The following is a 27,651-nucleotide window of genomic DNA, read 5'->3' on the forward strand; positions in this document are numbered from 1 at the left end:
GGAAATTTTGGAAAAGAGCAGCATTCTTGTTACTTCTGGTTTCTTTACGGTGGTTGTTTCATCTCATAACTGAATATACATATGAAGTTGTTCATATATTATTTTTTTTTACAAGTTTTGGTTTTAAGAACAAGTTATTAACGTATAACCAATAAAATATTGAAATAATTTCATATATATATTTTTATTGCACTTTAAGTGAAAGTATTTTTAAGGTCAGTCTCTCATACATAAACTTATACACACATTGTTATGTGACCCTAGTTACTCTCCCTATAATGTGACGGCACACTCCTCCTCTCCACCCTGTATTTTCCGTGTCTATTCAGTCAGCTCCTGTCCTCCTCTGCCTTCTCATCTAACCTCTGGACAGGAGCTGCCCACTTAGTCTCATGTGTCTACTTGAGCTAAGAAGCACACTCCTCACTACTATCACTTTATGTCTTATAGTCCAGTCTAATCTTTGTCTGAAGAGTTGGCTTCCAGAATGGTTTTAGTTTTGGGATAATAGAGAGTTTGGGGGACATGTCTTCTGGAATCCCTCCAGTCTCAGTCAGACCATTAATTATGGTCTTTTTACTAGAATGTGAGTTCTACATCCCACTTTTATCCTGCTCCATCAGAGACTCTCCGTTGTATTCCCTGTCAAGGCAGTCATTGGTGATAGCCAAGCACCATCTAGTTCTTCCGGTCTCAGGCTGATGGAGTCTTTGGTTTATGTGGCTCTTTCTGTCTCTTGGGCTCATATTTTCCTTGTGTCTTTGGTGTTCTTCATTCTCCTTTGCTCCATGAGGGTTGGGACCAATTAATGCATCTTAAATGGCTCTTTGCTAGCTTTTAAGACCTCAGACGCCACTCATCAAAGTGAGATGCAGAACATTTTCTTAATAAACTTTGTTAAGAGGCCAGTTGACTTCTGTGTTCACTGAAACTGTGGTCCCCAGCCATCCTCCCCTGCTACACTGTCTCTCATGTCTCTCGTGTTTGGTTGTATTCAGGAAACTTCTTAGCTTTCGGTTTGGTCCAGTTATGCTGACCTCCCGTTTGTGTTTGTCCTTCCCGTCACCTAAAATAATTCTTGTCTACTATCTGGTTAGTGAATACCCCTCTTCCTCCCTCCTCCACCCTCATAACCATCAAAAAATGTTTTCTTCTGTGTTTAAACCTTTTCTTGAGTTCTTAAAATAGCGGTCGCATACAATATTTGTCCTTTTGCAGCTGACTAATTTCACCCAGCATAATGCCTTCCAGATTCATCCATGTTATGCGGTGTTTTGTGGATTCATCATTGTTCTTTATTGTTGCATAATATTCCATTGCGTGAATATACCATAATCTGTTTATCCATTTGTCCGTTGATGGGCACCTTGGTTGTTTCCATCTTTTTGCTATTGTAAACAGTGCTGCGATAAACATGGGTGTGCATATATCTGTTCGTGTGAGAGCTCTTATTTCTCTAGGATGTATTCCAAGGAGTGGAGTTGCTGGAACGTAGTTGTTTCTAGCTTTTTAAAGAAGCTTTTTTAAAGAAGCCCCAAATCAATTTCTAAAGTGGATCTACCACGTTATATTCCCACCAGCAATGTATAAGTGTTCCAGTCTCTCCACAACCTCTCCAACATTTATTATTTTATGTTTTTTTTGATTAATGGTAGCCTTGTTGGGGTGAGGTGGTATCTTATTGTAGTTTTGATTTGCATTTCTCTAATAGCTAATGATCATGAGCATTTCCTTATGTGTCTGTTAGCTACCAGAATGTCTTCTTTGGTGAAGTGCCTGTTCATATCTTTTGCCCATTTTTTAATTGTGTTATTTGTCTTTTTCTTGTTGAGGTTTTGCAATATCATATAGATATTAGAGATTAGATGCTAATCAGATTTGTCATAGCTAGGCTGTAGGTTGCCTTTTTAGTTTTTTTGTGAATTCTTTGGATGAGCATAAATGTTTGACTTTTAAGAGTGCCAAGTTACCTAGCATCTCCTCTGCTCTTTGTGCATTTTTAGTAATGTTTTGTATACTGTTTATGTCATGTATTAGGGCTCCTAGCATTGTCTCTATTTTTTCTTCCATGATCTTTATCATTTTAGAATTTATATTTGGGTCTTTGATCCATTTTGAGTTAGTTGTTCTGCATGGTGTGAGGTATGGGTCTTGTTTCATTTTTTTGCAGATAGTTATCTAGCTATGCCAGCATCACTTATTAAAGAGACTGTCTTTTCCCCCATTTAATGGACTTTGGGCCTTTGTAAAATATCAGCTGCTTATAAGTGTATGAAGTTACATCTGGATTCTCAATTCTGTTCCATTGTTCTATGTATCTGTTGTTGTACCAGTACCAGGCTGTTTTGACTACTGTGGTGGTGTAATAGGTTCTAAAATCAGGTAGTGTGAGGCCTCCCACTTTGTTCTTCTTCTTAGTTAATGCTTTACTTATCCAGAGTTTCTTCCCCTTCCATATGAAGTTGGTGATTTGTTTCTCCATCTCATTTACAAATGCCAGTGGAATTTGGTTTGGGATTGCATTTTATCTATAGATTGCTTTGGGTGGAATAGACATTTTTATAATGTTGAGTCTTCTTATCCATGAACAAGGTATGTTTTTCCGCTTATGTAGGTCTCTTTTGGTTTCTTGCAGTAGTGTCTTGAAGTTTTCTCTCGTTAGATTTGTTCCTAAGTATTTTATCTTCTTGGGGGCTATTGTAAATGATACTGATTTGGTAATTTCATCTTCGGAGTTCTCTTTGTTGGTGTAGAGGAATCCAACTGATTTTTCTGTGTTTATCTTGTATTCTGATACTTTGCTAAACTCTTCCATTAGTTCCAGTAGTTTTCCTGTGGATTCTTTAGGGTTTTCTCTGTATAACATCATATCGTCTTTAAATAGAGATACTTTTACTTCTTCCTTATCTGTTTGGATGCCCTTTATTTCTTTATCTAGCCTAATTGCTCTGGCTATGACCTGCAGCACACTGTTGAATAAGAGTGGTTATAAAAGCCATCCTTGTTTGGTTCCTCTTCTCAAGGAGAATGCTTTCAGACTATCTCCATTTAGGATGCTGTTGAGTTTGTATAAATGCCCTTTATTATGTTGAGGAATTTTACTTCTATTCCTATCTTGCTGAGAGTTTTTATCATGAATGGGTGTTGGACTTTGTCAAATGCCTTTTCTACATCAGTTGATGAGATCACATGGTTCTTGTCTTTTGTTTTATTTATGTGGTGGATTATATTGATTGTTTTTCTACTGTTGAACCATTCATGCCTACCTGGTATGAATCCCATGTGGTTGTGGTAAATTATTTTTTTGATATGTTGTCAAATTTATTAGGTAGAATTTTATTGAGGATTTTTGCATCTAAGTTTATGAGGGATATTGGTCTGTAATTTTCTTTTTGCATGGTGTCTTTACCTGGTTTTGGTATGAGAATTATGCTGGCTTCACAGAATGAGTTTGGGAGTGTTCTATCATTTTCTATGCTCTGAAATACCTTTAGTGGTAGTAGTATTAACTTCTCTAAAAGTTTGGTAGCATTCTCCAATGAAGCCGTCAGGACCAGGGCTTTTTTTGTTGTTGTTGTTGGGGCTTTTTAATAAACTTTTGGATCTCTTCTTTTGTTACAGATTTATTTAGTTGTTCCACCTCTGTTTGCATTAGTTTAGTAGGTAGTGTGTTTCTAGAAATTTGTCCATTTCCTCTAGGTTTTCAGATTTGTTAGAGTACAGTTTTTCATGATTCTTTTAATTTCAGTTGGGTCTGTTGTGATATCACCCATCTTATTTCTTATTTGGGTTATTTGCTCCCTCTCCTCTTTTCCTTTTGTCAGTTTGGCCAGTGGTTTATGGATTTTGTTAATCTTTTCAAAGAACCAGCTTTGGGTCTTGTTAACTCTTTCAGTTTTTTTCTATATTTCATTTAATTCTGCTCTAATTTTTGTTATTTCCTTCCTTCTGGTTCCCGAGGGCTTCTTTTGCTGCTCTCTGTCTAGTTGTTTGAGTCGTAGGGTTAATGCTTTGATTTTGGCCCTTTCTTCTTTTTGAATGTGTGCATTTATTGCTGTAAATTGACCTTTGAGCCCTGCTTTTGCTGTGTCCCAAAGGTTCTGGTACGATGTGTTTTCATTCACATTGGATTCCGTGAATTTCTTTATTCTGTTCTTAATTTCTTTTATAACTCAGTAGTTTTTGAGCAAGGTGTTGTTCAGTTTCCATGTGTTTGATTTTTTTTTCCTTACTTTTTCTGCTAACTGATTTCTACTTTTATGGCTTTATGGTCAGAAAAGATGCTTTGTAATATTTGATGCTTTGGATTCTGTTAAGACTTGCTTTATGGCCTAATATGTGGTCTATTCTAGAGAATGTTCCATGTGCACTAGAAAAGAAAGTACACTTGGCTGCTGTTGGGTGGAGTGTTCTGTATATGTCTATGAGGTCAAGTTGGTTGATTGTGGCATTTGGATCTTCATGTCTTTATTGAGCTTCTTTCTGGATGTTCTGTCCTTCTCTGAAAGTGGTGTGTTGACATCTCCTAGTGTTGTGTAAAGGTATCTCTCTTTTCAGTGGTGTTAGAGTTTGTTTTATGTATTTTGGAGCCCTGCTGTTGGGTATTTAAATATTTATTATGGTTAAGGCCTTCCGGTGTATTGGCTGTTTAATCATTATATAGTATCTTTCCTTATACTTTGTGGTGGATTTTACTTTAAAGCCTATTTTGTCAGAAGTTAGTATTGCCACTTCTGTTCTTTTTTTTTTTTATTAACTTTTATTGAGCTTCAAGTGAACATTTACAAATCAAGTCAGACTGTCACATATAAGTTTATTTACACCATACTCTGTACTCCCACTTGCTCTCCCCCTAATGAGTCAGCCCTTCCAGTCTCTCCTTTCGTGACAATTTTGCCAGCTTCCAACTCTCTCTATCCTCCCATCCCCCCTCCAGACAGGAGATGCCAACACAGTCTCAAGTGACCACTTGATATAATTAGCTCACTCTTCATCAGCATCTCTCACCCACCCACTGTCCAGTCCCTTTCATGTCTGATGAGTTTTCTTCGGGGATGGTTCCTGTCCTGTGCCAACAGAAGGTTTGGGGACCATGACTGCGGGGATTCCTCTAGTCTCAGTCAGACCATTAAGTATGGTCTTTTTGTGAGAATTTGGGGTCTGCATCCCACTGATCTCCTGCTCCCTCAGGGGTTCTCTGTTGTGCTCCCTGTCAGGGCAGTCATTAGTTGTGGCCGGGCACCAACTAGTTCTTCTGGTCTCAGGATGATGTAGGTCTCTGGTTCATGTGGCCCTTTCTGTCTCTTGGGCTCTTAGTTGTTGTGTGACCTTGGTGTTGTTCTTCATTCTCCTTTGCTCCAGGTGGGTTGAGACCAACTTCTGTTCTTTTTTGATTGTTGTTTGCTTGACATGTATTTTTTCCATCCTTTTGAATTTTAGTTTGTTTGTGTCTCTAAGTCTAAGGTGCGTTTCTTGTGGGCAGCATATAGATGGATAGTTTTTTTTTTTTTTTTGTCCATTCTGCCACTTTCTGTTTTGGTGCATTTAGTCCACTTACATTCAGCATTATTATTGATAGGTATGAGTTCAGTGCTGTTATTTTGATGTCCCTGTTTTTAAATTGTTGACAGTTTCTTTGTTCCACTTGATTTTCCATGCTGAGTCATTTTTCTTTATGTATTTTCATCTTTTTCAGTGTTGTTGATTTTGTATTTGCTGAGTCTTTGTATTTTTCTTGTAGTTTATTTTGATGTGTAGGATCCTTAATTTCCTTTGTGGTTACCTTAATATTTATCCCTATTTTTCTAAGTTTGAACCAATCTTTTATTTCTTTATATCACCTTGACTTCCTCTCCATATGAAAGGGCTCTGACTACATTTTTTAGTCCCTCTTTTTTCTTTTTAATGTCATCTTTTACGTAATGATGCCTCTGTTTCCCTATTCTGAGTGTTTTAGCTTTGACTTATTTCTGTGACTTCCCTATCTGGGTTGATATCTGGTTATTCTGTCCTGTGTTCTAGTCTTAGGTTGTTGTCTGATGTTATTGATTTTCTAACCAGTGGACTCCCTTTAGTATTTCTTGTAATTTTGGCTTGGTTTTTACGTATTCCCTAAACTTTGGTTTATCTGAAAATGTCCTAATTTCTCCTTCATATTTGAGAGACAGTTTTGCTGGATATGTAATTCTTGGTTCTCAGTTTTTTTCCTTCAAGGCTTTGTATATGTTGGCTTTGTATATGTCATGTCGTTGCCTTCTTGCCTGTATGATTTCTGCTGAGTAGTCTGAGCTTAGTCTTACTGACTCTCCTTTTAGGTGACCTTTCATTTATCCATAGCTGCTCTTAAAATTTTCTCCTTATCTTTGGTTTTGGCAAGTTTGATTATAATATAGCTTGGTGAATTTCTTTTGGGATCTACCTTGTGTGGTGTTCGATGAGCATCTTGGATAGATAGCCTCTCATCTTTCATGATATCAAGGAAGTTTTCTGCCAACCAATCTTCAACAATTCTCTCTGTATTTTCTGTTATCCTTGCCTGTTCTGGTACTCCAATCACTCATAGGTTATTCTTCTTGATAGAGTTCCACATAATTCTTAGTGTTTCTTCATTTTTTTAAAAATTATTTTATCTGATTTTTCCTCAAATAAGTTGGTGTCAAGTGCATTATCTTCAGTCTTATTAATTCTGACTTCATTGCCTCAATTCTGTTGCTATGACTTTCTATTGAGTTGTCTAATTCTGAATTTTTATTGTTATTCTCCTGGATTTCTATGTGCTGTCTCTCTATGGATTCTTGCAGCCTATTAAATTTGTCATTATGCTCTTCTCTAATTGTCTTAAGTTCCTCTGTTGCTTTTTCTGTGTGCTTCTTTGCTTGTTCTGTGTTTTGCCTGATTTCCTTCCTGATCTCTTGAAGAGCTCTGTGTATTAATCTTTTGTATTCTCCCCCTGGTAATTCCAGGAAGTTCCGTTTATCCTGAAGATTTCTTTATTCTTTGTTTTGGGAGCTTGCTGAAGCAGTTATGGTCTGCCTCTTTATGTGATTTGATATTGAATTTTGTCTTCGAGCCATCAATAAGTTATTGTATGTATTTATTTTATGCTTGCTTCCTGTGTCCTAGCTTCTTGTTTTGATATGCCCAGATAGGGTACTTGAGTGAGCTAGTTTGATTATTGGAGGCTTTGAAGCTCTAATGTCCTATCACCAGGTGGTTAGAGATGTTACTAGGTATGTGAGCCCAGGAGTCCATTTACTTTTCTTGTATGAATTCAGCTTAGGTGTCCAGGCAGTTGGTTACCAAGTGTGTGGTGCAGGCTCTCACCTGCAGCCCTAGATAGGCAGGAGTGATTGGTGTAAGCATAGGTATCTGGCTGCAGTAGGAGATCACGTGCTGAGCAAGGCAGGGGCCTGACAGCTGTCCTTGCGTGCCTGTGAGGAAAGCATTTCCCTGTTCCCGAGAGTGGGTGGGTTTTGCAGCTAGACTATGGGCACCCAGTGCTATTGACAATAAGGACTGGGAGACAGCACTTATTCTTGGACCCCTGTTGCAGGTGGCTAGGTGGAGTCTGTGGAGCCACCAGTCCTCAGGCCCCTGATGTGGGTAGGTGAGGACCCTGCTTCATAGGCAGAACGATGTCAAATGTCATAAACCTGCCTTTCCACCATATAGCTGAACTGTTGAAGTTAGACTTCAGGTATATATCCTGTTGTGCTGTGCTACGGGGGGCCTACGCTGTTGAAATGGGCCCACACAGGTCTATGCAGGAGTGAAAGGCATTCAAAGTCCGCGGACCCCTTACGCCTGTGCCTAGAAAAAAGGGGCTGCGCCTGTCCTGAGTTCCCAACTTAGGAGAGCTTGCAGATTATTTTTCCCCTGTTTGTTAATTTGTTCCTTCTCCAAGGCTGGGAGAATGGCTCAGGGCACGTGATGGGTCCTACTGCTGGCCCAGGGGACACGGCAATCTCTGAAATCAACTCAGACCCAGTGCAAAGCAGGAAGGGAGCAGAGAGGTGGGAGAGTGTTTTTTCCCCAAAGGGGTGTTTTTTGATTTGCATGGTAGGTGAGGCGCATGTATTTATCTTTTACCGAATGAACGCTGCTTTTCACTGATTCTGGAGGCGTGAGTAGACTTTTTGCTACTCGGTCTCACCCGATGTAAAATGCATCCTGAATGCCACTGCTTGCCTCACTGCTGGCACCAGCCAATCCTGGCCTACTGGGTCAGGCCTGGCAACTCCTCGCAGCTTCTGAACTGTCTCTCCCTTCCCATGCTGGTCAGTGCGATTCCTCAACTTTGCCTTTGATGTTCAGGGCTCCTGGATTGCCATATATAATCAATTCACTTGTTTTCTCAGGTCTTTGTTGTAAGAGGGACCACAGGAAGCATCTGACTACTGCACCATCTTGGTCCTGCCTCCTCAGATATTTTTTATTACTAGATAACTTTTCAGTTGAATATAAAAACAATGTTTTTTCAGCTTTAGTATCTTTGATACCGTGTTGTACAGTAAAATTCACCAGTGAATTATGTGCCAGTATTCCTGGTGTAGTGCTTATCAGAAAGGAATATTTACCAAGGAGCCTGTACTTAGTCTAATGCTTCTGTAAATTGGTTCCTAAGTTTTGAAGAATTATATATTGAAGAATATACTTCTCCTATTTTTGTTTTAGTATTTACACAGAGATATCCTATAGTAAACATAATTAGCCTGTTGATCAGATTACACTTATCAAAATTCTTTTCTTATATATTTTATTATGGAGGATTTCAAATATATACAGAAGTAGAGAGAGTAGTGTAATGGATCATGCATTCATCACCCAGCACAATTATCAACTCATGGTTCATTTTATTTCATGTATATTCTACTCCAACTTCATTCTTTCTTTCTGTATTATTTTGAAACAAATCCCAGACATTGTATCATTTTATCTGGAAATATTTTAGTATGTATCTCTTAAAAAGCAAAGGCACTTAAAAAAAAAAAACTAACTATAATTCTATAATCATGCTTAAAAAATTAACAAAAATTCCCTAGAATCATCAAATATCTTGTCTGTTTTCATATTTCTCAAATGGTCTCATGATTTTTTAACTGTTGGTTGAATCATAATTTAAATAAGGTCTATAAATTTCAGATGCTTATGTCCATTAAGTATCTTTTAATCTCTAGATTGCAACCTGCCCACCCATGCCTTTTTTACTGAAACTTATTTGTTGAAGAAACTGGATCATTTACCCCATGGAGTTTCCCACAGTCTAGATTTTGCCTATTTTATTCTCTTGGTGTTGTTTAACAAGCTCCTCTGTCCCTTATGTTTCTTGTAAATTGATAGATCCAGAGGTGTGACCAGATTCAGGTTTATTATTTTTTTTTCTTTTTAGCATGAATATATTATAGGTAGTGGTGTATAGAGAATTTATGGGTTTTTCTATGGAAGCATATTTAAGCCAATGGGTTTTGAGTTCTTTTGTATTTGCACCTCAAAATATATTGTTTGGCTTTCAGACAGAATTTGTATCAAGAAAAAAGGGAGAGAGAAAGAGAGACAGACCAGAGTATGAGGAAAGAGTAAGGGAACACTTAAATATATTGGTATATTTACTGAACATAAACCTGTAATTATACTCCAGTAACTTCTTACCTCTTCCCTATTAAAATAAATGAAGTTAGGACTTCCTGTATATGTCTTGAGCCATATAGAGACTCAAAGAAATGTTTATCTTTAGGAATTGAATAGTTGTGTCCATTAGTAAAAGAAGGAAATGATTATATTTTGTTGTTAGAATAATCTAAAATACACCAAATATATGGGGAGAAGGTGTAGTAATCTTGCATAATAAACTTAGCCTGTAGTATTGGAAGTATCCAAATGTGAAATTCTGGGTTATATATCAGCTTATGTCACTTTGAGTACTAAGGTGTGCTGGACCCAAGCCATTGTATTTTCAGTTACCTCGTATGCATACAAAAGTTAATCAATGAATAAAGAAGACTGAAGAAGAATTAATTCATTTGAATTACGGTGTTGGGGAAGAATATTTCATATACCATGGACTGCCAGAAGAACAAACGAATCTGTCTTAGAAAGAAGTACAGCCAGAATGTTCCTCAGAAGTGAGGGTAGTGAGACTTTGTCTCATGTACTTTGGACGTGTTATCAAGAGGGACCAGTCCGTGGAGAAGGATATCATACTTGGTAAAACAGAGAGTCAGCAAAAGAAAGGAGGGCTCTCAATGAGATGGCTTCACACAGTGGCTCCAACAGTGTAACATAGCAACGATTGTGAGGATGGCACATGACCAGGCAATGTTTGAGTAGGAACCGACGTGACGGCACCTAACAACAACAATAACATGAATTAGATCTGTGTAGTAACATCAATTTCTCATATGCAAGTTCAAGTCGAAGTTGAAAAAAAATTAAAACAAGTCCATGAGAGCCAAAGTACAACCTTGAATATATCCTACCTGAATTTAGAGACCATCTCAAGAATAGATTTGATGCCTTGAACACTAATGACCAAAGACCAGACAAGTTGTGGAATGTCATTAAGGACATCATACATGAAGAAAATAAAAGGTCTTTAAAAAGACAGGAAAGAAAGAAAAGGCCAAAATGTGTATCAGAAGAGTCTCTGAAATTTGCTCTTGAACATTGAGTAGCTAAAGCAAATGGAAGAACTGAAGTAAAAGAGCTGAACTGAAGATTTCAAAGGGCAGTTTGAGAAGAAAAAAATAAAGTATTATAATGAAATGTTTAAACACCTTGAGTTAGAAAACCACAAAGGAAGAACACGCTTCGTGTTAATCAAGCTGAGAGAATTGAATTAAAAATTGAAGCCTTGAGTTCCAATACTGCAGAATTTTATGGGGAAAATATTGAGTGAAAGATGGAAGTAATACACAGAGTCACTGTTTTAAAAAGAATTGGTCGATATTCAACCACGTCAGGAGGTACCATGTGATTAAGAACCGATGGTATTGAAGGAAGAAGTCCAAGCTGCACTGAAGGGGATTCTGCCTGGTTTAAAATCAGGAAAGGTGTACGTCAAGGTTGTATCCTTTCACCATACTTATTTAGTCTATGTGCTGAGCAAATAATATGAGAAGCTGGACTATATAAAGAAGAATGGGGCATCAGGATTGGAGGAAGACTCATTAACCACCTGTGATATGCAGATGACACAACCTTGCTCGCTGAAAGTGAAGAGGATTTGAAGCCTACAGCCTCACTATGGATTATACCTCAAAATAAGGGAAACAAAAAACCTCACAGCTGGACCAATAAGCAACATCATGATAAACGAAGAAAATACTGAAGTTGTCAAGGATTTCATTTTACTAGGATCCACAATTAACACCCATTGAAGCCTCAGCCAAGAAATCAAAGGAAGTACTGAAGTTGTCAAGGATTTCATTTTACTCGGATCTACAGTTAATACCCATTGAAGCCTCAGCCAAGAAATCAAAGGAAGTATTGCATGGGACAAATCTGTTGCAAAAAAAACCCCCAGTGCTGTTGCAAAAGACCTCTTTAAAGTGTAAAAAAGCAAAGACGTCATTTTGATGCATCTGACTCAAGCCACAGATTTTTTCAATCACCTCATATGCATATGAAAGCTGAGCAATGAATAAGGAAGACCAAAGAAGAATTGATGCATTTGAATTGTGGTGTTGGAGAAGGATATTAAGTATACCATGCACTATCAGAAGAACAAGCAAATCTGTCTTGGGAGAAGTACAGCCTGAATGCCCCTTAGAAGTGAGGATGGAGAGATTTCATCTGATATACTTTGGACATGTTTTCAGGAGAAAACAGTCCTTAGAGAAAGACATCATGCTTGGTAAAGTAGAGGGTCAATGAAAAAGAGGAAGCTCCTCAATGAGATGGATTGACACAGTGGCTCCAACAGTGGGCTCAATCATAGCAAGGATTGTGAGGATGGTGCAGGACCTAGCAGTGTTTTGTTCTGTTGTACATAGAGCTGCTATGAGTTGAAACTTACTGGAAAGCACCTAATCAGAGATTAGTGGTGGTGGTGGTTGTTGTATGACATTGAATCGATTCTAATTTGTAGCAACCCTATAGGACAGGGTAGAACTGCCCCATGGAGTTTCCTAGCCTGTAAATCTTTGCAGGAGAAGATTGCCAGATCTTTTCTCCCATGGAGCAGCTGATGGGTTCAAACCACTGATATTTTGATTAGCAACCCAGTGCTTAACCTTTGTTGCATCAGGGCTCCTTGTTCATAGGTTAAGGTAAGGCAATTTAATAACAGCAGAAGCAAAGAACATTTAAAGGTAAAAGATAGCATTGGCTATGGTATCTTAATAATTATTCACTGAAAAAATTCAGAGAGAGACTGAGAGCCAGGAAGTGAGGTCAAATATGATACCCATGTAGAGGCTCTCCGTGGTTGAGACGTCTCTTCTGGGAAGAGTATTGGATAAGCCTGGATTTGAAAACACTTCTGCCCTTACTTAACCTTGATGAATTTTAGTGCTCTTATTTCTAAAATGGGCGACTATGAGGATTAGAGCAATATACGTAAAATTTGTAGCACAGTTCATGGCATATGCTCAATATTTTTTTCGTTCCAGCCCCTCATTGACAGCCCCTTGAGGCTTGAGTTTTCATTAGACGTTAATAATTTAATGAAGCTCTATCTGTATAATAAGGTCCCTGTGTGGCACAAATGGTTTATACTTGACTACTAACCTAAATTTTGGTGGTTCAAACCCACCCAATGGTGCTGTGAAAGAAAGGCCTGGTGATTTGCTTCCATAAAAATTACAGCCAAGTAAACCCTGTGGAGCAGTTCTACTCTGTAACACATGAGGTCACCATGACTTGGAATTGACTCGATGGCAACTGGTTTGATTTTGGTTAGGTTCTGTATTAGCTATTATTATTAATTAAATATGTGCTTAATTTACTTTTTCAGCAGTTTTATCTTGTTTTTCTTTTCAATTTATTACTTCTCTCTCTCTGTCTCTTTTTCTCTTATTATATCCTGAATTAAAGAACCACGATAGATATTAAGCCAATCATACGTGAACTGAATGTTCCCATCTAACTACCTAACCATGATCTTCATATTCTGGAAAGTTCTCACTGGTTGAATCTTACTGGCTACCAGCTACACTGATACCTCTATTACGGTTAACTTCCAAAGAAGAGTTAAGAAAAAAATTAAGCATTTCAAAATAACAAAAGTGTTATAAAAATGGACCTAGTCATCATTTATCCATTATTTGGTTAAAGAAGATGTCATACTAAAATATATAAAAAACTTACTACAACCTTGTTTTTGAATAGCATATTTGATAGAGTAATTTAATAATTTATTTGGAATCGACTGGACAGCACTGGATTACTGGGTTACATACCAAATAGCAGAATCCTTTGTTATAACAAAAACTGTTCGCTTCAGTTGGCATATATGTGGATATCTTGAAAGAATTTTGTATTTTTTATGCTTCATTGGACATCCATGTACTTTGGCCAAAGTAGAGTGTTCATGCATGCAGAATTGAATAGAATAATAGCATTTCACTTGTCAATAAAAGGTAATTTTCAAGGCATTAGAATTGCATTGTTGCTTCGAGTGAATTTATTAGGTGTTTTTTTTTTGATATTTTATTAACACTGGGTTCCTCATATGAACATTCTGTTATTGCCCTTATTTTTGTTTATTTTGGTCCTGAATTCTTTTTTTACATTAGAAAAATGCAGCAGCTTCATATATTATCAATAGATCTTTAACATATCTCTTTCTCATTACTTTATTGTACTTTAACGCCCCTTGAGCAAAATAGTCTGCTACCTTCTATTTTAGTTATAATTTTATAGAACTCTATTATGTCTATTATGGAGACCCTGGTGGCGTAGTGGTTAAGTGCTAAGGCTGCTAACCAAAGGGCAAGCAGTTTGAATCTACCAGGCACTTTTTGGAAACTGTGGGGCAGTGCTACTCTGTCATATATGGTCACTATGAGTCAGAATCGACTCTACAGCAATGGTTTTTTTTTTGTTTTTTTGGTTTATTATGTCATATTATCCTAGCTGGATTAAAAGTTTCTAGAAGGTAGATATCATTATTATTTTTTTAAATCTGCTGGAGTCTCTACAGAACATGAAGTTTGTACATAGCACTCTTAATGAATGTTTGTTTGGTAGATCGAGTGGATTAATTGCAACTGGTTTTCCACAGATTGATGTCACTTCACTATTGCAACTTACTTGGAAGTTCGGGTTTCTTTTTTTTTTTTTTTTTTCACTGTATTAAGTGACTTTGAAATTAATTTAACTTTGGTTGGCTTCTCAGATTGGCCTTTTAAGTTTTGCATTGTAAAATTAAGCTTATTTCTGTTGCACAAAATAGCTTTATTTGTTACTAGACGTTTCATTAGTTCTTTTGGGGAAGACTGTTCAACTGAGATTCATAAGACTTTACTGGCCAGTTTTTTTTTAACATATAGAGCACCAGGTCTTTCTTCCTAGTCTGTCTTAGTCTGGAAGCTCCACTGGAACCTGTCCACCATGGGTGACCCTGCTGGTATTTGAGATACTGGTGGCATAGCTTCCAGCATCAGAGCAACACGCAAGCCATCACAATATGACAAACTGACAGATGAGCTGTAGGTTTGTTACTAGACATTTCATTAATTCTTTTGGGGAAGACTTTGATTTAAAAAAATGGTTATTTCATATGTTTCCTAAAGCATCTAACATTTCCAAGTTTGCCCTAATGAGAAAATCATTCTTGATAATTCTGGATTTTGAAGATTGCGGATGGCTTACTGTGCTTTATTGTGATAAACGTTTTTAATTCAGTGCTATTTTAGAATCCTTGGAAGAATTCTAGTAATCTTTTCAGGAAGAAAGGCCTGACTACTTCTGAAAATCATCCAGTGAAAACCCTATGGATCACAACAGTACAAACAGTGGTCCAATTCGCAAATGATCATTGGGTAGCTTTTTGTTCCATTGTGCGTGGGTCACCATGGATTGGGGGAAGACTTGATGGCAGCTAATAACAACAACAATCTTTTTAGGATTTAGTTTCAAAGATGAAGTTAGTTACAGCAATAGAAAGACCACTGATTTGTCTTTCTGATTAATAGGATCATGTAAAGAGGTGCTTTCTTAACTGTGTGACCTTAGTGCCACTTTTGCGGGTAACTTTTTGTTGCCAGACACTACCATCTCATGTTGTGGAAACACAGCCTCCACATTTGTGATACCTTGTTAATAATTGACTTCTAATATGGATTAACTTCATTGTTTGCTTCATTCAAATGTTATAGAGGCCAAAACTTGGAAAGCCAACAGAGTGGTACTGGAATTTTGAAGCTCTCAAAATCCTATTTCATTGAGTCACTAGGCACGTACTTTAAGTTCCTTTCGGAGTCATTCAGTGTGAGTAATTCAGCTCGGGGCCTGTCGTCGATTGAATTGTGTACTCCAAAAATATGTGTCAACTTGGCTAGGCCATCATTCCCAGGATTGTGTGATTGTCTTCCATTTTGTGATCTAATGTAATTTTCCTGTATTTGGTAAATCCTAATCTCTGCCTGTGGTTAATGAGGCAAGATTTGGTTATGTTAAAGAGGATTAAGGTGAGATATAACATTGTTAACTCAGGCCATATCCCTGACCCCAAGTAAGGGGAGTTTCCCTGGGATATGGCCTGCGGCACCCTTTATCTTCCAAGAGATAAAAGGGGAGGGAAGCAAGCAGAGAGATAGGGACCTCATTCCACCACGCAAGAAGAATGAGGAACATAGCACATCCTTTGGACTTGAGGCCCGTGTGCTGAGAAGCTCCTAGACCCAAGGGAAGATTGATAACAAGGACCTTCCCCCAGAGCTGAGAGAGAGAAAGAAAGCCTTCCCTTGGAGCTAACGCCCTGTGAGAGAATAAATTTCTCTTTGTTAAAGCCATCCATTTGTCATATTTGTGTTATAGCAGCACTGGGTAACTAAGACAGGGCCTCTTTGGTCAGAGGGTAGAGCTGATTATTCTCATATCCTCCCTAAATCAGACCCTCTTTTCAGTGGGGAATAATGTGATTGACAACTAGGCTCCTTAGAAACTGATCATAATCTTGTTTTCCAGACTTCTGGGCCTTGAGAGAATGAATAGATTTTGACAAGTATAGGCTGGATGTGGATATTTCAGGAGAGTGAAGGACATGAACAAAGGGACAACGGTGGGTTCAGAATTCCTCCTTCCTATCCTTTAGTTCTGGTCTTATATGTCACTTCCTCCAAAAAGCCTCCTGTGACTGTCTCAGTCTGTGTACCTCTGATCTTGATTCTCCTGTCACCCTTTCCTACCCTATTATAGCTCTTATCATGCTATTTTGTAACATGTGCTATTTGACTCTCTTTTCATGAGATTATAAATGTTCTGCCATCAGGGGAGATGTCTTTTATTTACGTGCGTATCCCCAGCCAATACCTAGCATAGTACCTGGCATCTGGCAGGAGCCAAATAAGCATCTGTTGTATTGGTGGCTGGATTCCTGTTCTCCCTCTTTTTTGTTCGAGTGTTCAATATTTGATCAGCGTGGAGGTAAGTGAAGGAGTTCAGTGTCTGCCTGACTTGCTATATTTCAGTAATCACTTTAGTCGTGAGAGGCCATCTAGGCCCCTTTAGCCAGTGACATTGGAAAGCATCAGATTTGTCAGGTCAAGATTCTCTATTTCAAGAGTTTGGGGATGAAGAAGTTGGTTCCAGATCCATTGAAAGGTTGAAAACTTTTGGCCTTAGGAGTTGGACTAAGGCTGTTTTGTTTGGCATCCCAGTGTCTTTTAAAAAATACGAGCCAATATTTAAAAGTTAGGCGACTTCTACATAAAAATATGAATTATAGGTTTCTTGAATAATCAGAATGGCTGGCCACCAACAGCCAGTTCTTATCCACAATCTGCTGGCACTGAATAGCAGCTGCTACTTTTATATAGTCACTTGCAGTCTCCAGTTTGCTATAGTCCCCATCCCTCATATGTGGGCTTATTTTTGGCCTGCATGGCCCTTTGAAATATTAGGATTTATATCTGTGCTGAAGAGGACGGAGCTGGGTTTAAGTTTTAGCAGGTACTGAGTTCGAGTTCAGTTTGAGATTGCATCATCTAAGGGAACACAGAATTGACATCTTTCTCTTATACCTTGAAACTTCCTCCCAGTGGAGTTGTCCAGAATATGTTCAGTGATGTAGTTGAAAATGATTTAGACTCAGAAACTGCAGCATGGGAAATAAGTACGTGATGACTCACCTAATTAGGAATGTAAGTCTTCATGTGCTGGTTACGACTGTTACTATAATTTGAACCATATGAAATTGCCATTTTTGTTGCTAAAAATTGTTAAATATTGGCAAATTCATGCGGTTCAACCTAAATGCTTTAGTATAGCTGAATTGTCTTTGTGTGCCGTCGAGTCAATTCCAACTCATAATGATGTTATAGACGCAGTACAACCTGTCCCACAGGGTTTCAAAGCCTGTGATCCTTACAGAAGCAGACTGCCAAGTCTTCCTCCTGCTGAACAGCCAATGGGTTCAAACCACTGACCTTTTGTTAAGCAGCTGGGTACTTAACCACACTGCACCATCATGACTCCTTATAGCTGAATCAGGAAGTATCAAAAATTGAGGATATAGGTTTTATTTTATCAGAATTAACTCTTATTTCACTTGAACCCCAATCTTATCAACCATCCCCTTGTTTGCCATTAGAAAACAGGCATATAAATGGGTACTGTTATAAGTAAATCATGGGTTTATGAGTGGGAGTAAAAGTACAGTGAAAGTCTTGCTCTTTTCCCATATAATTTAATTATATTTCATTTCTGAGCAGTGCGTTTTTCAAGCAGACAAGGCTGTGTGTAAACTTAGCTGACAGTGTTTCATGTGAAAACACTTCTGAAATTAAAATATAAGAGAGGAATAAAAAATTTCAAGACTGAAGAAATCATAATTACCCAAGCTCTTATTGACAAAGGACTGTTGTTTAGCTAATGCTATATTTCAGGTACTATCTTATCTGTTTTCTGCTCTTCAGTTCTGTTAAATGTCATTCTCACGTGAAACTCTGTAATTAGAGCTAAAGTGTTCTTGTGAAAGTTTAGAAAGTTTCCAAAATAGTAGGTATACTTTCATCCTTTCTGTCAAGGTTATTTGTAATTGAGAGGGGCTGTTCGATGAATAGGAAGGGAGTCATAGTCTTGGAACTTTGGGTCTAATTTTAAAGGCATTTTTGAATCTAGGGAAATTTATGCAGGAGTTAGGTCATTTTATTACTTTGTAATACCCACTTCATAGGGCAAGGTAAAGGAGAAAATGAAACTTAAATGGCTCACTTCACAATGATTATTAATGGTGTTTGTAAAAGATAAGCAGTGGAAGTGAGCAGTATGATTCTGGAATGGTAGCATCCGGCATTCCACAGACATAGGAAGTAATTGAGAATGGACCCAGACCATGGTAGAGACCTCTGATTTTCAAAGTTTATTTTATAGTTCTGATGCTTTATTCCTAAAGCATCAGATTGTTAACTTAATGTTTCCTTGAACATTCGCTGTACATTACAAATTTTCAAACAAGATTATATCAGCAGTTGTACCTGTATTTTGCTCTAATTTGGGTGACCAACCATCCCAGTTTGCCTGGGATTGAAAATTTTTCATGGACATAGAATTTTAAGTGCTAAAACCAGGAAAATACCAGGTGAATCCACATGGTTAGGATGGGGATAACCCTGATGTGATTAGAAAGGTATTTAAAAATCCTGTACATTCTTTACCCTTAGGGTTTAGAAAATTCTGACTTGAAAACATTATTTCAGGAAAGCACTTCTAATATAGAAGGTTACTTTGGTATTTTTGTATTTTAATTGCTTTGAAAATATAAAGGTAAATTGATTTTGTGGTCATTTTTCAAATAAAATCTTAATTTACCCTTTGGTCAGGCAGATAACATCAACCAGCAAGTAAGTCGATGTGCTATTAATGATGAAAATGCTAGGGTAAATTATGAAGTGAAAAATCTTCAGTGTGGAAATGCTGATAGAAAGACAAACATTGAATGTTGTTGTTCTTAGGTGCCGTTGAGTCAGTTCTGACTGATAGCAACCCTATAGGATACAGTAGAACTGCCCCATAGGGTTTCCAAGGAGCGGCTGGTGGATGTGAACTGCCAGCCTTTTCGTTAGCAGCCTAACTCAACCACTACATCAATAATGTATGACAAATAAGAAAACAGTTCTTTTCTTTCCACTTAGTTTTCCCAAATTCTATGAGTGATGTTTGTCTTATCCAAAGTAAATAGCCCAGTGTTTTGTCACTTAAACCTTTCTTTCCTTTTCATCTAGTAAGTAAATATGCTCCTCTTATGGATTGAATTGTGATCCCCCAAAATATGTGTTATAAATCCGAATTTCTATGCCTGTGGTTATAATTCCATTTGGGAATGGGTTGTCTGTTATGTTAACAAGACAGGACTCGTGTAGGGTATATCTTGAGTCAATCTCTTGAGATATAAAGGAAATTAAATAAGCAAGTTGAAGAAGCAGAGATGGGGGAAGAGAGATGCGAAGCCACACAAAGATAGCCCAGGAGCTGAAGCTGAAAAGATACAAGGACCTTCTTCCAGAACCTACAGAGAGTAAGCCTTTCCCTAGAGCAAGCACCCTAAATTCGCACTTCTAGCCCCTTAAACTGTGAGATAGAATACATGATAGAATTTTGAAAGACCAACAGTTTCTTCATTGCAAATACCATTTTTCAGCAACATAAATGGTGACTGTACGTGTGGACCTCACCAGATGGAATACACGGGAATCAAATTGACTACATCTGTGGAAAAAGGCGATGGAAAAGCTCCATATGATGAGTCAGAACAAGGCCAGGGGCTGACTGGAAATGAGCAGAATTATGCAGTAGTATCAATTGTTGATACTACCTAATTAAACTATAAGGAGTCGTGATGGCGCAGTATTATGTTGTTGAAAAAGGAATTTGCAATGAATAAGTCATTGATCTTGCAAAACTCTATCATGCCATCTCTGGCATCTTTATTATCAGGTAGGTCATATTTTCCAACTACCAATCCTTTTTCTTTTTTTCCCACTTTTGCATTACAATCACCAGTAGTTAATCAATACATCTTGATTGCATGTTTGGTCAATTTCAGACTGCAGAACTTGGTAAAAATCTTCAGCTTCTTCATCTTTGGCCTTAGTGGTTGGGACACAAATTTGAATATATAGTTTTATTAGCTGTTATTCCTTGTAGGCATATTAATATTATCCTATCACTGACAGCATTGTACTTTAGGGTAGATCTTGAAATTTTCTTTTTGATGATGAATGTGACGCTATTCCTCTTCAATTTGTTATTCCCAACATAGTGGACCATATGATTGTCTGATTCACAATGGCCAATATCAGTCCATTTCAGCTAACGATGCCCAGGGTATCGACCTTTATGCGTTCCATTTCATCTTTGATGATGTCCAACTTTCCTTGATTCATAGTTCGCACATTCTGTGTTCTATTATTTATTAATGGGTGTTTGCAGCTGTCTCTTCTCATCTTGAGTGGTGCCACCTCATCAAATGAAGGCCTCGAAAGCTTTACTCCAACCACGTTATTAAGGTCTTTTCTAGTTTGAGTAGGCAGCTCTTCCCTAGTTGTATTTTGAGTGCCTTCCAAACGGAAGGCCTCGTCTTCTGGCACTATATCAGACAGTGTTCTTCTGCTATTCATAAGGTTTTCACTGGCCAGTTTTTTCGGAAGTATACCTCCAGGTCCTTCCTTCTAGTCTGTGATATTCTGCAAGCTCAGCTGAAACCTGTCCACTCTTAAGTGACCCTGCTGATATTTGAAATGTCAGTGGCATAGCTTCTAGCATCACAGTAACACACAAGCCCCTACAGTACGACAGACTGATAGACAAGTGGATTACAGTTTTGAAAACCCCATAGGCCAGTTCTCTCTGTCCCATAGAGTTGCTATGAGTCAGAATCGACTCGAAGGCAACAGTTAGGGTGTTTTGGTTTTTAGAAAACTAAGACAGTTCTTATTCTTTAATTTTTCTAATACAATAGGACATTTTAAAAAATCTATCACAGCACGTTTGGCTTGCAGTTTACATTTAATTTCTTTTCCTTTATTTAAAAAAATAAGGTAACACAGAATAATGGGATCAGGAATCTAATTACAGACTATTAACAGCATGTGCTGTTTGCTAATCTTTATTCTGAACTCACTTTAGGTATCGACTACTTTTCTCTACAAGGGGGCACTTAAGTTAATTGCTTCATTAGAAACATGCATTTAGCCCTTTCTGATCTGTAAGTACAACTTCCTGGCATAGCTGCAGAAGTTAGAACACCTGCAGCCCAAACAGCTTGAAAGGAAGCCATAACTTACTATACAGGAAAATAAAAGAAGCTCAAATTCAAAATGGTGTTATCAATGATACAGTGTTGTAACTAACTTGAGCTGACCTAAGTGTGTTGGCTTCTGCAGCGTGTCTTATCAGCATCCAAAAGGGCATACAAAATTCTTTGTAAAGTAATTTGAAAAGCGTCTTGTTTATTCAGAAGCAACTGTGAATGGTATTTGTTCAGAATGTAGATCACATCAATGGCATACCAGCCAACAACTTATTTCTTTTCTGAGAGAAAAGCCAAGTTATCAAAGACACAAAGTACTAAAGATAAGCTTCTCAATTCTCAACTGTTCTGGGCTCTCAATAAAGCTACTGATGTACAAATTTGGGGTGGTACTCAACTGTTTCCACCTGCAGGCTTGTCTTAGATCCTTGGCTCTAGCTGGGAGAGGTGCTGATACTAGTGTGACCTATTGTGCCCTTTGAAAACAAAACACAGGCTTTCTTATAGCCCTAATCAATCAGTCCTTCTGAAGAGGGCCCACCCCGCTTCTTCAAGTAGTCTTCAGGCAAAAAACTATCACTGACTATTCCCATTTACAGTGCTGGTGACAACAAAGAGATGGTCGATCTGCCCTTACTGAATCTTAAAAGATGTTCCAAGTCATCCTTTTTTTCTGTTTCTGTGGTTTATTCTTAGATATTTTGTATTTGGTATTTAACGAGAGGGTGACCTTAGTAAGTAAGAGAATGAGGTGCTTTCAAAACTGGCTTCAATAGTATATTATCAGGGAATGAAGCCTCAGCTGATATAAAGAAAACACTTCTGAACCAAGGCACAAAATACTTGAAGAAGATTGTGTTGCCATATTTGAGCTATTAATATGGTAAGTGCTTAAACATGGTTCAAATGTAGCAGTCTGAGTTTCATTCTCGAGTTCAATACAATAGAATAAAAAAAATCGTTTACTTTTTGTGATGAGTAGGTAGAGTTAATCAGAAAAGTGAAAAATATTTGAAACATGAATAATTCTATTCAAAGATGTTCATAAAGCTAATCTGATCTTCCAATTTTTTTTTGTTTTTTAACATTAATGGTATTAAAGCTCTTTCTATTATTATGAAGGCAGAATGAGTTACTGACAGACATCTGGAATGTTGGATATTAAACAAATTTGTCTCTGTAATTAGAATATTATCACTTGTTTCAAATATGTTAAAAAGTAGCAATGAAAGTAATTATCGTTTTATGGGAAATCTAAGTGGTGTTTTTTTCTTTCACAAAGTTATGTCAAAGCTAAATGTAATCAAGATTCTTGAGGCACATTTAAGAAGAAATAGCCTGTGCACTGTGTGTGTGTTTGTGTAAATACTATAGAGGCAAAATATGGCCTTTCATAAGCAGTTCTTGTACCCTCACCCCATAAAAGAAAATTCTGTGTTATGGGCCCAGTCTCAGTTATGAAGACTTATTAAAAATCTATAGCAATTAACATAGTATGAGATTGGTATATGGATAGAAAACCTGACTAATGGGACCAAATGAAGGTTCTGGAAACAGATCCACACATACACAGTAACATGGTTTATGACAAAGGTAACACTACAGTGTGGCTGGGAAAAGGATAGTCTTCCATAAATAGTATGGGGTCATTTGGATAGCCATGTGGGAAAAATATGTCCTACCTGACACCATACCAAAAAAAAAAAAAAAATCAACCCCAGGTAGATTACAATTTTAAATATAGGAGAACATCTTAGTGACTAAAGAGTTCTTAAACAGAATGAAAAAAAAACACTATAACATTAAAAAATTGATAAATTCTATTTCACTAAAATTAAGGATTTCTTTTCATCTAAAGATGCAATTGTGAGAATGAAAAGGTAACTATTCACAATATCTTTATCTCTGTGTACATATTCTTTATAATATATATTTTATTGACGTACTAGAATAAAGAACAAATCAGTAAGAAAAAGAGAACCATGGGAAACATTGGCAAGATGAACAGCTGTTCCACGAAATAGGATATTCAGATTGCCTTTTTTATAAGTATATGAAATGTACTCAGCATCATTACTCATCAGAGAAATGTGAATTAAAACCACAGTGCGATGCTATTACATATCCACTAAATTGGCTAAAATAAAAATGATGGAAAATGTTAGCAAGGATGTGGAACAACCAGAATTCTCATATACTGAGTATAAATTGGTGCAAACATTTGGAAATGTATTTGGCAGTATAGTACTGAAACTGAGTATATGTATATCCTATGATCCAGCAATTTCACTTGTAGTCATATACCCAACAGAGATGCTTAGATATTTGCTAGGATGTTTATAGCAGCATTATTTTTAGTAGTCAAAACTTGAAAACTACCCAAATGCAGTTTCTTGCAAAAATATTAATTTTGTTCTTCTATAGCAGGTGACCAGAGAATGGAGAGAAAAGTAAGCCAAATCTATCTTGCTTCTGAACCCAATATGATTGATTTTCTACAAGTAGAAGAATGGATAAATAAATTGTACTATTTGCATAGAAGGGAATACTGTACAACCATTAGGATGATCTACAGCTATAAGAAACAATATGGATAAAACTCTCAAACAAAGGAATTCGGACACAAGAGAGAACATTCTGTATGATCCTAATTTATAAAAATTACAAAAACAATCAACACTCTGATCTTTGCTAGAAGTTAAAACCAAAAAAAGCCATTGCCATCAAGCCAATTCTGACTTATAGCAGCCCTATAGGACAGAGTAGAACTACCCCATAGGGTTTCCAAGGAGCAGATGGTGGATTTGAACTGCCAACCTTTTGGTTAGCAGCTAAACACTTAACCACTGCACCACCAGGGTGGTTATCTTGGGAGGCAGCGACTTGAAGAGAGTATGAAAATGAGTTCCAGAGTGGTAATGTTGTGCTTTTGGATCTAGGTATTGCATACGTGGGTTTGTTCAATTTGTAAAATTCATTGAAGAGTATTGTAATAGATACACTTTTCTGTGCGTGTTTAATACTTCAGTACAACATTTTAAAATGCGGAAGTATTTATTGGCCTCGGTCCATGATAGTTCCATAACAACCCATCTCCATTAAAAGAAAGCTCCTGTCTCAGTGGCTAGAGTGTTTGAGTCACTGAACCTGGGTACCCCTTTCTTAGAGAAGGAATCACTGGGAACTCTTGGGGTCTGAGATTTTCTTATTCTGTGTTTTGCATTTACTCTCCCTTTTTATTTCACCCAGTCTTTCTTTAGACAGAGACTAAGACGCTTGACCAAATTTATCCTCACTAATTACAATCACATTCCAGTCATGAGATTACTCCCAGGCCACTCGCACATGTTCTCATGATCATTTCTTTTGTTCCAGAGAAAGAGTCTATTGACTCTTGGGAAAAAGAAAAGGTAAAATTTACTCTTCATATTGCTGGAGGTAGTATTTTATTCAGCTACAGAATTTGAGCGGCTCATTTACTGTATACGGGCCTCTGCTTTTCTCATCTGTAAAACATTTGAATCAATATTGAACAAAAGGATGACTTAACTGAGGTCAGTGGTTGACTAACTCTATTAAACAGTTTTTGGTTTACTTATTTCCTTATTTCCTTGCAGGTTTGTATAGCTGTGAGACCAGTAAAGAAAACATTACCATTGATAGTCACAGTTTCTTGCAAAAAATGTTAATTTTGTTCTTCTGTAACAGGTGATCAGAGAATGGAGAGAAAAGTAAGCAGAATCTGTCTTGCTTCGGAACCCAATATAATTCATTTTCTACAAGTATCTTGGGAGAAGACACTAGGATCTGGTTTTGATGTTATACTTACTGATGGTCAGTCAGTGTGGACTGGGACAGGTAATATTAAAAGCAAATTTTTTTTAAGTAAAATTTTAATAATATGCTTGTATTCTTCAATCCTTGGTGATACTTCAAATTAAAGTGTTTTAAAATAGATACTGGATAAAACTAATGTGATTACTTTTGCTCATTATTGCTACTTAATGTATACATACATTTTTAATATTTAATACCACTTTCTATAATTAATTTTAATAAGGTAAAGAAATAGTATGCGCCCCAGGACATTCTGGTTACCAGTTGAGTCTAAGTACTTGGACTTTTTGGTCTGAGATTTTAAATGATTTCTTTATAGAAAAGTAAATGGGACTTTTTATCGGTGTCTCCTCTGGACCCCAGGAAAGTATTAGGAGGCAGGGGAAGGGGGGTAGTCCAGGCCAAGGGTTTGTGATGGCTCATGCGGTGGTGGTTTTCTTTTGACTTTCTACACTTAGACATTCCCAATGAACATGTACTATGTTTATAATGAAAACAAAACAGAATTCAGAGCCTAAAATTTTGTAATACAAGGTTTAAACTCACATATGGGATTTTGGCTATTATTTTATGAAACCTTTAAAATTGCAATACATTGTGAAACTTTGTTTCTCTTTTACAAAATTCTGCTATCCCACACAGTCAAAATTAAATCTATACTTGCAAGTTTTTTTGTCTTTTATAACAGAGAACAAGCAGTGTTGCAATTAAGATTACAGTAAAATTAAGGACTTATAATTATAATACAGTAATTTATTTTTTACTGTATTTACTTTTATTTTACTGTAATTTATTTTTTACTGTATTTTACTGTAATTTATTTTTTACTGTATTTTCTTATAATACAGTAAAATTAAGGACTATAATTCTTATTATGGTTTTTAAGCCATAATTTTCTATGTAAGAGAAATTGCTTATGTTGGTTGATTGTTGCAATGCAGGGGTAGAGGGAAGTTTTTCAGGTTAGGTGTATGTGTGGTGGCAAAGGAGCAGCCAGATGGCAATAGCTATTGTTTTTGGGTGATAGGATTGCATAGGGTTAAAGACTACAGCAATAGGTTAATGCTGGTCATCTGGAAGAGAAGAACAGCTCCAATAGCACAACCCTGAGCCAGGTCTTAGGTGAAGTGGTTGCTTATCTGTTAAGGAATACTGTATTTCTAATTTAGATATTTATAATTGGTTGATAGCTTATTCTGTGTATTGAGAATTAATGGCAGACAGATGACTTTGAGGTGCTTCAAGAGCCTTAATTATCAAAGAAAAACATTAAATTCTGATCTCATCAATAAACTTCATTCACCAAATCTAGGAACAGTAATAATATGTTAAGAATTTTTATCAGTAAAAGGCTGGGAAAAAGAGTGTTCCGATTAACTCTTAAATCTTCTTTAACCAGAAATTTAAGTTGACTTAAAAGGTCAGGAGTTTGAATCCACCAGGTGCTCCTTGGAAACCCTATGGGGCAGTTCTACTGTGTCCTATAGGGTCTCTATGAGTAGGAATCAACTCGACAGCAACGGGTTTAACGGGTTTTGAGTTGACATAACATTTACAGAACATTTTATTTATGCTGTAGAAAATGCATTGGCAATTGTTCTTAATAGTATTAATGTGGTTATTGTTTCACTAGATTAGATCCCTTGAGGGCAAGGAACACATCTAATTTATAAACCACTCTGTATACATGTCTCTACCAGGTTTTAGCACAAACATGCTCAATGAATATTTTCTGAATGAAAGAATGAGAGGATTCCCCAAATATATAAAACCAGTTAGGAGAAAAAGAAAATTAATCTTTTTAGTTTAGTCCTAGCATATTTTTGAATGAAAATTCCTTTCATATTTATTTATTGTTGACGTTGACCATAAATACAGTATTTTACTATTTATTTTCCAGCTGTGGGAATTTAGTGTGACAAAAATGTGATACCAAACTTCTGTATTCTCTGGTGGGTTGTTAACATTTTGACTTCCTGTACTGGACAGGCTTTCAAACAGAAAATTTTATAATACACTTAATCTGGCCATTTTATTTTCAAAGATATCTACTAAAGTTTTAAATCTTACATATGTTGTATACCTTTCAATATTCATTTTTATTTTCTTATTTTAAATTTCAAGATCAAAATATGAAACCAAGTGATATAACTTTGTTCCCAAGTTTAGTTAAGTCTCGTTAAGTACGTAATTTAGCACTTTACCGATAGACAATAACATGATTAAAAACATTGAACCAATTAAATAATTGAAACATAGTTAATTGAATTTCCTTCCTATACCTCATCCTGTTTTTTTGTACAGCCTGCTGGTTGTTGCAACCTTCAATTTGGGTAATTTTTTTTTTCTCTTTTCATTTGAGTGAAATTAAAAGGATATGGAGTTACTTTTAATCTCCCACA

The 27,651-nt window shown here is 36.8% G+C and overlaps 1 protein-coding gene across 5 annotated transcripts in view; it reads left to right on the plus strand.

Annotated features, from left to right (window-relative positions):
• The window catches only part of XRCC4 (X-ray repair cross complementing 4), a 321,890-nt gene that overhangs the window by 10,815 nt on the left and 283,424 nt on the right, over positions 1–27,651 (plus strand). Inside the window, exons 2-3 of one of the 5 annotated variants that reach the window (XM_049867091.1) lie at positions 16,129–16,222; positions 25,121–25,270. In XM_049867091.1, the coding sequence (XP_049723048.1) occupies positions 16,177–16,222; positions 25,121–25,270 (196 nt within the window). In that variant the 5' untranslated portion in view covers positions 16,129–16,176. The other 4 variants (XM_049867107.1, XM_049867097.1, XM_049867102.1 and 1 more) reach the window with 4 other exon arrangements.

The sequence above is a fragment of the Elephas maximus genome, chromosome 2, assembly GCF_024166365.1.
Source record: "Elephas maximus indicus isolate mEleMax1 chromosome 2, mEleMax1 primary haplotype, whole genome shotgun sequence".
In the NCBI taxonomy this organism is placed as follows: domain Eukaryota; kingdom Metazoa; phylum Chordata; class Mammalia; order Proboscidea; family Elephantidae; genus Elephas; species Elephas maximus.